Consider the following 13,235-nt stretch of genomic DNA (forward strand, 5'->3'; position numbering starts at 1 on the left):
AAAAACACAGTATTTCAAATCAACAGAAAATCCACCGGTACTTGGTGAGATGTGGGGTTATCAGTCAAACTGCGGGTCTGTGGTTCCCGATTCCTACTGATAGATCAGGATCCTGTCCGGTGTTAGGGATTTGTAACTGGGATCAGTCATTCCCAATCGCCATTCACTGACACCAATCCCGGGAAAGACATCACCATCTGCACACACTCGGCATTTATAAAACTCAAGATCTGAAGGGCAATAATCCAATCTCATTATAAACTATGATGCTACCTTCCACGACAGAGCTTCTGATATGTCTTCCTTTCTCCTCAACTGAGAATTCACCACACTGTGGTTGACAGGGTCCTCAACCGTGTCCGGCCTATTTCCCGCACCTCTACCCTCACCCCCTTCCCCTCCCTCCCAGAACAGGGTTCCCCTTATCCTCACCTTCCACCCCACCAGCCTCCACAGCCAAAGGATCATCCTCCACCACTTCCGCCACCTCTAGCGTGATGCCACTACAAAACGCATCTTCCGCTCCCTTCCCCTGTCAGCATTACGTAGGAATCGTTCCCTCCGTGACAACCTCGTCCACTCCTCCATTACGCCCACCACCTCGTCCCCTTCTCATGGCACATTGCCCTGCAATCGCAGGAGGTATAACACCTGCCCATTTACCTCCTCTCTCCTCACTATCCAAGGCCTCAAACACTCCTTTCAGGTGAAGCAGCGATTTACTTGTACTTTCAATTTAGTGTACTGTATTCACTGCTCACAATGTAGTCTCTACATTTGGGAGAGCAAACGCAGACTGGGTGACCATTTTGCGGAACACCTCCGCTCAGTCCGTAAGCATGACCCCGAGCTTCCGGTTGCTTGGCATTTCAACACCCCCCGCTTTTTAATTTTTGTCTGTGATGATCTGCAGAGAGTTTATGTACCACGGGAGGCCGAGACCCATCACTGTGTGTTTCTGTAGTACTCAGCTTTACAGTCATAGGTGGCGGTGTCTTCAACTCTCACATCCCGAATTTCCAGCGAAAATGTCTTTTTTGCCTGATTCGTCCTCATAATAAATCGTCCTCCGCTGGAGATCTGCTCCCGCTCTCTCCCGATCTGGGTTTGTCTGAAGAAATGGCCACTCTTTAAATAATAAGCATAACCATATAAAACACAGGTGATGGTGAGAGACTGACACTCCTTCCTGGTCACCGCTGCCGGGGTCTGTGTCACTGACTGAAAGAGACTGGACATTAAACAGAGAGAGTTTAATGGGCCATCAGAGCCGAACCATACAACGAGGTTAAAACCCGAGACAGTGACTGTAATTCGGATGGACTCGGGCAGCTTTATATTAAATCCACACAATGTCGGTTTGTTTGATCGGTACTCACGGGGTAAATAGACACACAGGGTGAAAACAAGGAGGATTCCCATTGTTCTGCTGCCTGGAGCTGATGGTTTATATGACGGGGAGCTGCAGCCCTGGACTGCTCTGGGAGACTGGACCTCAGAGCTGGACTGAAATACTTCAGGGGGTCGAGTTGATTTGCAAAGGGCAGTGTCCCGGAGATGATTGATGGGCCGCACGGTTCCCGGGTCTCTGACTGTGTTGTTTGAATAAGCGACAGGTTTAAAGAGGGAACCTGCAGTTTCCTGTCGCTTCATTGGGTCTGTGAGCCCGATGTGAAATCCCCTCCCACATTAGTCTGATGTACAGGGGGTGGGGGTGGGGTAGTTGTTCTGTCAGTAGAGGTTGCCGCCCTCCTTTCCCCCACAGTAATGAGCTGGGAGGTCTCTCCATGTGTTTTTATTGGGTGGTGTTTGTTGAGGGTGGAATGTGGGCCCAGCACACCGGGAGAATCCCCCCTCCCCGCTCTTATTCCAATAGTGCTGGGGATTCTCCAGTAAAGTGACTGTGAAAATCCCAATACACTTTTCGAGCTTCCAGTCTTGCTTCTGAACGGGCTGGCGGGGCCTCGGTTAAACGTCTGATATGAAGGACGGCACCTCCGACCCGGCAGCTTCCCTCAGTCCGGCAACTGAGTGTCAGGTTACAATATGAGACAGTCCGGTGATATTGTCAACATCTAGGCAGATATACACAATATACACAATATATATCTCACTTTCCGCATCTCTCTTTTTAACTCTGCCTCACCCTGTCTGTTTAATTCGCTGCCTTCCTCAATCCCTCCCTCTCTCATTCACTCTTTATATCCCCTCTCCTCTCCCTCAGTAACATGCAAAGCGTAAAATAATAGAAATCAGTCTCAATCCTTTAACATTACTGCCAAAACCATTACTAGTCACAGTTTAAAGACCATGAGGGACATTATTTAGTGGACATCACTCTGTCCTGAGATTTTTTTTTAATGTGACCTGACCGATCTACACCATAACCAGGACATGTACCTGTAGAAATTGATTATTTTAATCGTTCCAAAAATGTGAAGGTCTGTGCTAACACTCGGGGTAAAAATGTCTGAATTTGATCCTAACTTAAAATGATTGAGGAATTTCACTGATCCCTGTACCGACAGCACTGACTGTAGAAACCCGATTGGTCAGGTTGTAATTTCTCTTTCATTTTCTGTACAATCTCTGTGGAACCAAAGCCTGGTATTTTCCTGAGGTGCAACAAACCCGCCACCCACACAGATACCGAGACTTGACCTGTTTTTGTATTCGGCCCGAGGGACCCTCATTCACTTTGGATCTCAAAACACAGTAATACAGGGCGCTGTCTGTGATCTTCTAGTTTTTCATGGACGAATGAAAAGTGCCTTGTGTTCGACTGATTTTCCCGCTGAATTGCTCAAAGCCGGAATCCGTATCGTTTTACCAATAAATATCGGCTCTGAGCGCATAGCGAGGGGCTTGCTGTCGATAGCAGAACAAGTAATAGCTTGTAGCTGAATCTGATACAGAGTAACTGCAAGTTATTGCTAAATATGCACTCCTTTCTGAACCGGCTCTTTGTTCTGACTGACCTACTCATCTCTGGAAATAAACAGCGGACACACAGCGGGTTGGACGGTGTAACAGAAAGAGAAAGTGATGGAGATGGGAAATTATATAAAAATCACGAAATATTGTAGGAAGGCCCCAATATCACTGACTTGTGATCAGGACAGTAACCAGAACCAACCTCCATGGTTCCAGTCTGAACTCCTGAAACAGACTGTGATCATTATCTTTATGGAACCTGGAGTGGGGCAATGCCAAACAGCGCCAGATCTCATCTGCTCGGCAGGGATTTCTTCTCCCCGCCCATTGTATCTCTCTGTGCAGCCACTTCCTGCAGCAGGGGACCATGATCGTTATCAAGTGATCAGAGAGCACCCTGCCGTGGAGAGTACAAGGCTCACACCGAGCATTGGAAATCCGCACGGACAGGCACTGATAAACACGCAGGCACATACACAGATATACAGAGAGATAAACACAGTCGATAAACACACAAGATGCTGTTGAATTCTTTTAGCTAAACTGCAGAAACTCTGAGAACGCAATTTACCTCACATTGCCACTAGAGGGAGCGCACTCATTGTGTTTGTGTTTTCACTTCAGTAGATCAATCTCAAGGTCACAAGGTACTGGCAGATGAGGAAGGCCGTTCGTCCCATCTTATTTGGTCCTTCCAGCAAACCACACGCCCCTACAATTTCCGTTAGTTACAAAGGTAATTTCATGGTTTTGGACTCTGTCTCTTCGCGTGGAGGCCATTCCCATCTGTCCATCACTCTCTGACCAACAATCAGTTGATATCAATCCTAAAAGACTGTTTTAGTTTTTTCCTATCAACTCAGACCATTCAAGCTGAAGAGTCAGCCTCCTGGATTAGCTGTGCAGTGCCCCCATGCTTGAATGTCTCCATTGTTCCTTTGCGGCCAGAACTAAATACAGCGCCCATGGTTCGGACAGGACTCCCTTTCACTTGTGTCTTTGTTGGTTCGATGTTAAGCATCTGATTGGTGTTGTCGATTTCTCTCCTGAAATCCCTGCCCGTGTGGAATGTGATTTCAATGTCTTTATCGTAACTCTCTCTGTCTCGAAGATCTCTCTCTCTCTCTCGCTCTCGCTTTCTCTGTTTCTGTCTATCTCTGCCGTGTTCCACGAATGTGCAGAGTGTAGAAAATTCAATTTCTCCCAGACTCTCGGTTCAATGAGTTTTTCGCATGAAGTACTCCATAAATAGTATCAGTTATAATGGATAAAAGATAATAACCACAGCTCAGAGGCTAGTTTAATGTAGCAGCATTGCTACTAAAGTCCCACAGTATATCGAATAGGCATAAATCATGAGACATGTTTACATCCATTTTATATGATCCGGTGATTAATGTTGTCTGTGATTTCATCTTTAAAACGACCAATATTACACCGTTATGGCATTTTAATAAGAATAACATGGATAACGTGACATAATCATGCAACAACATCCTTCAGTGGTTTGAGAATTCGTCCATTTCCCAGGCAGAGGGTCATTTACCTCACATCGCCACCAGAGGAAGCTCCCTCATCGTGTTTGCAGGTTCACTGCGACAGATCAATTACTAGAATCATAGAAGGTTTAAGGCACAGAAAGAGACCACTTGGCCCATCCTGTCTGTGCCGGCTGAAAAACAATCCGCCTATTCTAATCGCACTTTCCAGCATTTGGTCCGTAGCCCTGCAGATTACGGCACTTGAGGTACCTATCCAGACTCATACCAGATCACAAGGCACTGGGCAGGCCGTTCTTCCCGGCTGTTCTTTCCATCTTTTAGTGTCGTTGGTAATACCAGCATTTATTACCCATCCATTTTGCCCTTGAGCAGTTGGTGGTGAACCGCCTTCTTGAACCGCTGCAGTCCATGTTGTGTACGTACACCCACCGTGCTGTTAGGGAGGGAGTTTCTACATCAGTTCTCAGACAGTTGTACTGTTTCGATTCAAAAAATGAGAAGTAGGGCCACCAGAGGGCGCAGAACTAAGACAAACACGTCAGCATCGGATTGTTCCCTAACCCTGAGTGAAAATATGAGGTAGTTACGTTCATACCTAGCAGAAAATAATACCATCAATTGCACATCGGAATCATCCCAAATTAAATCGATTTTCCAGTAATATTGCTGATCGGCCGAGCACAGAAACCAGGAAAACGCAATGAATGAAATAGCAATTGTCACTTTTTTGATTTTATCTGAGTGTTTTGTGCAGAAAAGAGTTCGCCGTTAGAGCATGTTTGCCCGTTTCTCACTATATGTCTGTTATGTATCGACAGTTATCGGCGGAGAAGCTGAGATCCAGCAACCACAGCAGATGTTTGCACAAGAGACAATCGATTGAAATCCAGCGGCACGGACAGTATCCACTGGTACAGAGAACCGTGGCCCCAAATTCATTCTGTCCACCATCAGTGGCAACACCATTGACTGGTGGTTCAGATTCTTTACCGGTCCAAAAAGAAGTTACAACATTCTCGGTATTGGCAGCACCGCGGTATCAGACGTTGGAGTGTATTACTGGGCAGTGAGGCACTGTGAGACAAAGACTGAGCGCTCCAATACAATATCGACTGCAGGTTCCTATCAGACAATCTCTACACATCTATTTTTCTCTCCTGAATGTGTTGACTCCTATATTGGGTAGAGTTCCACGGGCTCCATTCATCCTATAAGCAAAGTCCTCCTTACATACATCTGGGGGCTTGTGCCAATATTGCGAGAGATGTCCCACAGACCACTCAAGCAACAGCCTGGCGTAGTCATACTCACGGAATCATACCTTACAGACAATGCCCCAGACACTGCCATCACCATCCCTGGGTATGTCCTGTCCCACCGGCAGGACAGACCCAGCAGAGCTGGCAGCACAGTGGTATACAGGAGGGAGGGAGTTGCCCTGGGAGTCCTCAACATCGACTCTGGACACATGAAGTCTCACAGCATCAGGTCAAACATGGGCAAGGAAACCTCCTGCTGATTACCACCTACCGCCCTCTCTCAGCTGATGAGTCAGTACTCCTCCATGTTGAACACCACTTGGAGGAAACACTGAGGGTGGCAAGGGCACAGAATGTACTCTGGGTGGGGGACTTCAATGTCCATCACCAAGAGTGGCTCGGTAGCACCACTACTGACAGAGCTGGCCGAGTCCTAAAGGACATAGTTGCTAGACGGGGTATGCAGCAAGTGGTGAGGGAACCAACAAGAGGGAAAAACATACTTGACCTCGTCCTCACCAATCTGCCTGCTGCAGAAGCATCTCTCCATGATACTATCGGTAGGAGTGACCACCGCACAGTCCTTGTGGAGACGAAATCCCGCCTTCACATTGAGGCTACCCTCCATCGTGTTGTTTGGTACTACCACCATGCTAAATGGAATAGATTTCGAACAGATCTGGCAATGCAAAACCGGGCATCCATGAGGCGCTGTGGGTCATCAGCAGCAAAATTATACCCATCCACAATCTGTAACCTCATGGCCCGGCATATCCCCCACTCTACCATTACCATCAAGCCAGGAGACCAACCCTGGTTCAATGAAGAGTGCAGGAGGGCATACCAGGAGCAGCACCAGGCATACCTCAAAATGAGGTGTCAACCTGGTGAAGTTACAACACAGGACTATCTGCGTGCCAAACTGCATAAGCAGCATGTGATAGACAGAACTAAGCGATCCCATAACCAACGGATCAGATCTAAGCTCTGCAATCCTGCCACATCCAGCCGGGAATGGTGGTGGACAATTAAACAACTAACTGGAGGAGGTGGCTCCATAAATATCTCCATCCTCAATGATGGGGGAGCCCAGCACATCAGTGCAAAAGATAAGGCTGAAGCATTTGCAACAATCTTCAGCCAGAAGTGCCGAGTTGATGATCCACCTCGGCCTCCTCCTGAAACCCCTAGCATCACAGATGCCAGACTTCAGCCAATCCGATTCACTCCGCGTGATATCAAGAAACGACTGAAAGCAGTGGACACTGCAAAACCTATGGGCCCTGACAATATTCCGGCCAAAGCACTGAAGACCTTTGCTCCAGAACTTGCCGTGCCCCTAGCCAAGCTGTTCCAGTACAGCTACAACATTGGCATCTACCCGGCAATGTGGAAAATTGCCCAGGGATGTCCTGTACACAAAAAGCAGGACAAATCCAACCCGGCCAACTACCGCCCCATTAGTCTACTCTCAATCATCAGTAAAGTGATGGAAGGTGTTATCAACAGTGCCATCAAGCGGCACTTGCTTAGCAATAACCTGTTCAGTGACGCTCAGTTTGGGTTCCGCCAGGGCCACTCAGCTCCTGACCTCATTACAGCCTTGGTTCAAATATGGACAAAAGGGCTGAACTCAAGAGGTGAGGTGAGAGTGACTGCCCTTGACATCAAGGCAGCATTTGACCGAGTATGGCATCAAGGAGCCCGAGCAAAACTGAGGTCAATGGGATTCAGGGGGAAAACCCTCCGCTGGCTGGAGTCATACCTCGTGCAAATGAAGATGGTTGTGGTTGTTGGAGGTCAACCATCAGAGCTCCAGGACATCACTGCAGGAGTTCCTCAGAGTAATATCCTAGGCCCAACCATCTTCAGCTGCTTCATCAATGGCCTTCCTTCAATCATAAGGTCAGAAGTGGGGATGTTGTGATTGCACAATGCTCACCATTCACAACTCCTCAGATACTGAAGCAGTCCGTATAGAAATGCAGCAAGACCTGGACAACATCCAGGCTTGGGATGATAAGTGGCAAGTAACATTCGTACCACACAAGTGCCAGGCAATGACCATCTCCAAGAAGAAAGAATCGAACCATCTCCCTTTGGTGTTCGCTGAATCCTATATCGCCTATCAACATCCCAGGGGTTACCATTGACTAGAAACTGAACTGGAGTAGTCATGTAAATACCGTGGCTGCAAGAACAGGTCAGAGGCTAGTAATCCTGCAGCGTGTAACTCACCTCCTGATTCTACAAATCCTGTCTACCATCTACAAGGTACAAGTCAGGAGTGTGATGGAATACTCTACACTTGTCTGGATGGGTGCAGCTCCAACAACACTCAAGAAGCTCGATACCATCCAGGACAAAGCAGCCCGCTTGATTGGCACCCCATCTACAAACATTCAGTCCCTCCACCACCGATGCACAGAGTGATGTAACGATGGGGAACTGCATGATACGGTTCCGCATGATGTTCCCAGGATCTGTTACTCTGCAGTCGAGGAAAACGCCTATCGGAGCAGAAATACAGATGTCCGTCCCAGTGCACTGCTGGTCCAACCAATGGCCAAACAAGGAACAAAGCACAGGGGTAGAAATCTCTTCAATACCACGGCGGAAGCAAAGCGGGTCAGAGCGAGAGCAGTAAATGATAACTGTGGGCGGGGTTGCTGGAAATGCCAAATTGAGGGAATTCAGGACTTGGTTAAATCGCAGAAGGTGCATGGTCTCGCTCGGCTGGACTCGGAGTTGATGGAGTGCCATGGAGATGGTGGGCCTTCGAGAATTCTGTGGCCAGAATGTTTCTTCTCACTGTTCAATTGACTGGGAACAATTAGTGTGGGAGGGTGAAATAAAAACAAGAAATGCTGAAAACGCTCAGCAGGTCTGGCAGTATCTGTGGAGAGAGAAGCAGAGTTAACGTTTCAGTTCTATGACCTTTCATCAGTTCTGATGAAACAGCCCGAAACCCCCTCGACGTCGTCACTCTAAATCGGATCAAATAGACTCCACCGGAAGAGGGCGCCAAGTTCGACAATGGTAATTAGGAGATCACGGGATGCCAAAGCCACAGCCAATACCGATCATAGCCGGAGTGAGGTCACAATGGGACCGCCTCCTACTGTGATCATTTCCACAAGCACTTCACAACATAACTGAGCCGGAAATGTTGGCTCGACATTAAACAGCCCGCTTGAGATGAGGTTACCCGGACTACCTTCAACCGGTCACTGTTTGCAACTATTTTCCAATATCATAAGCTTACCACTTTACAGCCTCCATCTATCTGTCAATTATTCATTTTAACATAACTATATCTCGTATAAATGCATAAATATCCACCGCAAAGAGGGGCGCACACACATTCAGAACACCGAGCAATTCCAGAGGACTAAACTGCTGCATTAACTCTCTCTATTATCACAATTCCTGCCTAAATAGGCATTTATAGAAGGGAATAAGATATATATCTGAAAGAGACAAATTTACAGGTCTATGGGGGATGAGCAGTGCAGTGACACTAGTCAAATGCCTTCACAGACACGATGGACCGAATGGCCTCATCCATTGCAGTAGGATTCTATGAAATGAGCTCAGAAGGAAATTAAAGTGCGACTGGGGCGAGGGGGGGCGGGGAGGCGGTGGGGGTGACATTGACACAGGAAAACTGGCATCATTCAGTCTCTGGCCAACTGTGGCTCTGGGGCGATTTGTCATAGACTTTCAGTCGTTATTTGTGATTAAAAATCATTTACTGTCCCCGGGTAACGCCAAGGGTAGCTCAGTACTGTCTCTGTAAAATACCATTCCTACATGCAATGAACTGAATAACTGAGTGAGAGGGATTCTTTCCCTTTTCACTGAATACAATGAATCGCAAATCTTTCCACGATGGTTTCCGCTGACCCCTCTCTAAACTAACCTTAAATAAGTTCTTTGCGATTAAATTGTTGGAAAAAGAAATAGAGTTTACAAATTGGCTCGAAATACTGTCCAGTGGATTCTTCACTGAAACATTTCTCATGTTGCCTCACACACAGCGACCACATCAATTCTTCCTGTTCCCTGATGATGTAACATTGTCAATAACGGATATGACATGGCGGCAGAGTCAGTTCCCTTTCTATCACGGTCACAGGGTTAAATAGTTCAGCCTACTGCGGTGCTGGTGGCTGTTTTTGCCACTGTAGAGAAAGTGTCGATGCTCACATTGTGACTCGTGGACAGTGATGTGTTTCTCTATTTATTTCAGTGTGGTTTTAGCCCTCTCTGTGTTGTGTAAGTACATGTGGAATCTGTGTACAAATAAACACTAACAGGTCTGGCTATTGAGGCGGCTATTTATAAATGTTCAATTTCTCTTCCAGCCGGCAGTGCTGGCGGCGATTCTGTGCATCAAGACTATTTGACCAGGACAGTGCGGGAAGGGGAAGCGGTGACGCTGAATTGTAGTTTTACAACAGATACAGACCCTTACCTTTCCTGGTACCGGCAGCTTCCCGACCGGACTCTGGTAAATGTGTTGTTTATCACCCAATACGGCACCTTCCCAGCCGACTTCTCCAAGGACAGTTTCACAGCAGAGCTGAGCACAGAGGAGAGCACGGTTCAGCTGAGAGTTTCTGCGGCGGAGCTGTCAGACAGCGCCGTGTATTACTGTGCTCTGAGAGCCACAGCTACACAGCTACACAGCTCCGTGTCCGCCCTGTACAAAAACCTCAGCACACTGTGTGTAACTAGAACTGTGTGTGACTGCACCACCCGCTCTGTGATGGTCTGAATTGGACAGTTATTCTCCGGATAGAATGTTCCCGCAGTGCAGCTCCCATTATCTCCGAATAGAGGAGTCAGATTTCAGATTTCATTCACTCTATAATGAGGAATCGACAGGCGAAAGCCTGCCAAAGTTTAGTAGGCCAACTTACCGGGTAATGTGTGTTAAATTGCAAGTCTCCCCTATTCACTGCCCATGTACTTTCCCGTTCTGTTTGTCATGTCGCTTTCACAAAGACACCAGAGGAAATCTTCCCCTTGTGTATCTTCAGCTGAAGATTAATCAACCCGATCCCCATCAACTAGCTCAGTCTGATTAGTAACAGCGAGTGAAATAAGCTGAACACCTACATTCAATGCCTTTGTTTCTTTGGGAGAACTTCCCTCAGATCAGGCAAAGATAAAACTTTCTCTCAGATCAATTGGAGATCAATCTGTCTCTCTGCTCAATTAGAGATCCATCTGCCCACGTTTGTTACTCTTTCGCTCTGATGAGCAGAATGTGACTTTAATGCCTCAATTCTCTGAAATAAACACGAGCTTGTGGTTAAGGAAGTGACATCAGACCACTCAGAGCCACAATCCTCTCAGTTTTCTCTAATTGGTGCGCTGCAGGAAGTGACGTCCGACCAGCCTCAGCTCTTTCTGTTTGATGTCCCGCAGGTTTCTGAGACGCAGAAAGTCCCTCGGATTCCGGAGCAGCAGCAATGCGGCTCCCTGTTCTCGCCGTGCTCTTGGTAACATTTATAATCGGTAAGAGGTTTAAAACTTTAAAAAGGGATTAATTTCTAGAGAAATAAATTTGAAAAACAAGAGTTCATGGTAAACTTCTGTCGAACTTGGTTAGACCAGAATTGGGGCATTGTGAGCAGCTCTGGTCGCTGTATGACAACAAGGATGTAAGGGCAAAGGAGAAAATGGAAAAAAGATGATGCCGGAATTGAGAAATAATAGCTATCAGAAAACATTGTACAGGCTGGGGCTCTTTTCTCTCGTAAAGGGAAGACTGAAAGGTGATAGAAGCCTTTAAAATTATGAAGGTGCTCGATAGGCAGAACTGGAGAAGCTTTTGCCACTTGCGGTGCAAACAAAACAATGGGTCATAAATGTAAGAGTCACCAAAATATCCACCAGGGAATTCAGGAAAAAATCCTTACCCAGAGAGTCGTGAAAATGTGGAACTCGCTACCACAAGGAGTTGTTGAGGTGGACAGTATAGATGCATTTAAGGGGAAGCTGGATAAAGAGATGAGGAAGAAAGGGATGGAAGGATATGCCGACAGAGTGAGATGAAGAGGGGTGGGGAGTGTGAAACCTGGCATGGACCAGTTGGGCCGAATGACTTTTCCTGTGCTGTAAATTCTATTCAATCTTATGAAACACTGACTGTTAATTTTCACCATCAGTTGGGTTCAGTCGAAGTTTTAATCGATGATTTCTGCTTTCTTTAACCGTGTGTTCCAGATCTGAGCGATGGAGATTCTATTACTCAGCGGGAATCCTCGCTCACACTGACAGAGGGAGAAGATGTCACTTTAACCTGCACCTATACTGGAGATGTGTATTACTTATTCTGGTATCGCCAATACCCAGGCAGGCAGCCCGAGTTTGCAGTCCGGAGGTACACGAGCGGCGGTGATGAATTGAAGGCGGATTTCGCTCAGGACCGGTTTTCTGATACAGTCCAGCAGTCAGACAAGTTGTACTGATTGACCATCACGGAACTGCGGCTGTCTGACACAGCGGTCTATTACTGCGCTCTGAGTCTCACAGTGATGGGAACGAGTTACAGCCTCGTACAATAACTGCCGCAGGTTTCTGGGTCACAGCTGCTGTTTCTAACAGCGGATCACACACTGACACGTGAATACATTCCTGTGCGGGCAGAACCCGAGCACAATCCACATAAACACCATCTAAAATCATTCACATCGAACACTGATTCAGTCTGATTATCACATTAACTGTGTGAGGGCAGAATTGGCTGCTGTTTATTTGTGTATCTCTGGGAACTCGCCATTCACATTGAGAATACAAACTCCAGCAGGTGACCTGAAACTAGTTATATCCGTGTACCGCTACTTCCGATTTAACACACTGCAAATGAACAAATAATGTTTGGTTTAAAATATCAGTCTGCAGTGTAAACAGAGGTAAGCCAGGTGGGAAAGATCCTGATAATTCTAACTTGATTAAATATTTCCTCGTGCTAAAAATGCTTACACATATTAAAACTAAGAATCCACAATAGAAACAGGTTCCAAGACGTCGTTTTCAGGATCAGATTGGAAGTTGCCTGATAATGATTAATGGACTAATCATCTGTAAGGACAGGAGTGGTGTGTTCTCGGCACCAGAAGACCGACTGAATCCAAAAAGGCCATTAAAAGGTATCAGAAAGTTTGTGATGGTGAGATACAAACCATGAACAGGACATTGTGCAAAGACTGGAAAACAACGCGGCACTCACTAAAGCGGGTGATATATTTTACAAGAAGATTTAATGGTTTAACATGCTCATTATTAACTAACAAATAACCTGAAGACATTGGAATGCTATCTAGTTAGCAAAATGTAACTAAAATATAAAATATACAACACAAAAAATCTCAAAAATGTGAACGATGCAAGTTTGAGTCAGTGCAGAGCAAAAGATCAACACTACCAAAGGAAACGGATAATATCAGTTCTGTTGTGTCTATTGTCTTACCTGGTAACATGCTTAGCAATCTGACTTGTTAACTGTGAACAAAGAACAAAGTACAGT

The 13,235-nt window shown here is 46.5% G+C and overlaps 1 gene segment (V, D, J or C); it reads left to right on the plus strand.

Moving 5' to 3' along the window:
• Positions 1–11,127: 11,127 nt before the first annotated feature.
• Positions 11,128–13,007, plus strand: LOC137349000 (T cell receptor alpha variable 20-like). The segment is given in 2 exon segments: positions 11,128–11,221; positions 11,933–13,007. Coding segments are annotated over 2 exon segments (291 nt in total).
• The last annotated feature ends 228 nt before the right edge of the window (positions 13,008–13,235 follow it).

Source organism: Heterodontus francisci, chromosome 34 (assembly GCF_036365525.1).
Source record: "Heterodontus francisci isolate sHetFra1 chromosome 34, sHetFra1.hap1, whole genome shotgun sequence".
Lineage (NCBI taxonomy): Eukaryota > Metazoa > Chordata > Chondrichthyes > Heterodontiformes > Heterodontidae > Heterodontus > Heterodontus francisci.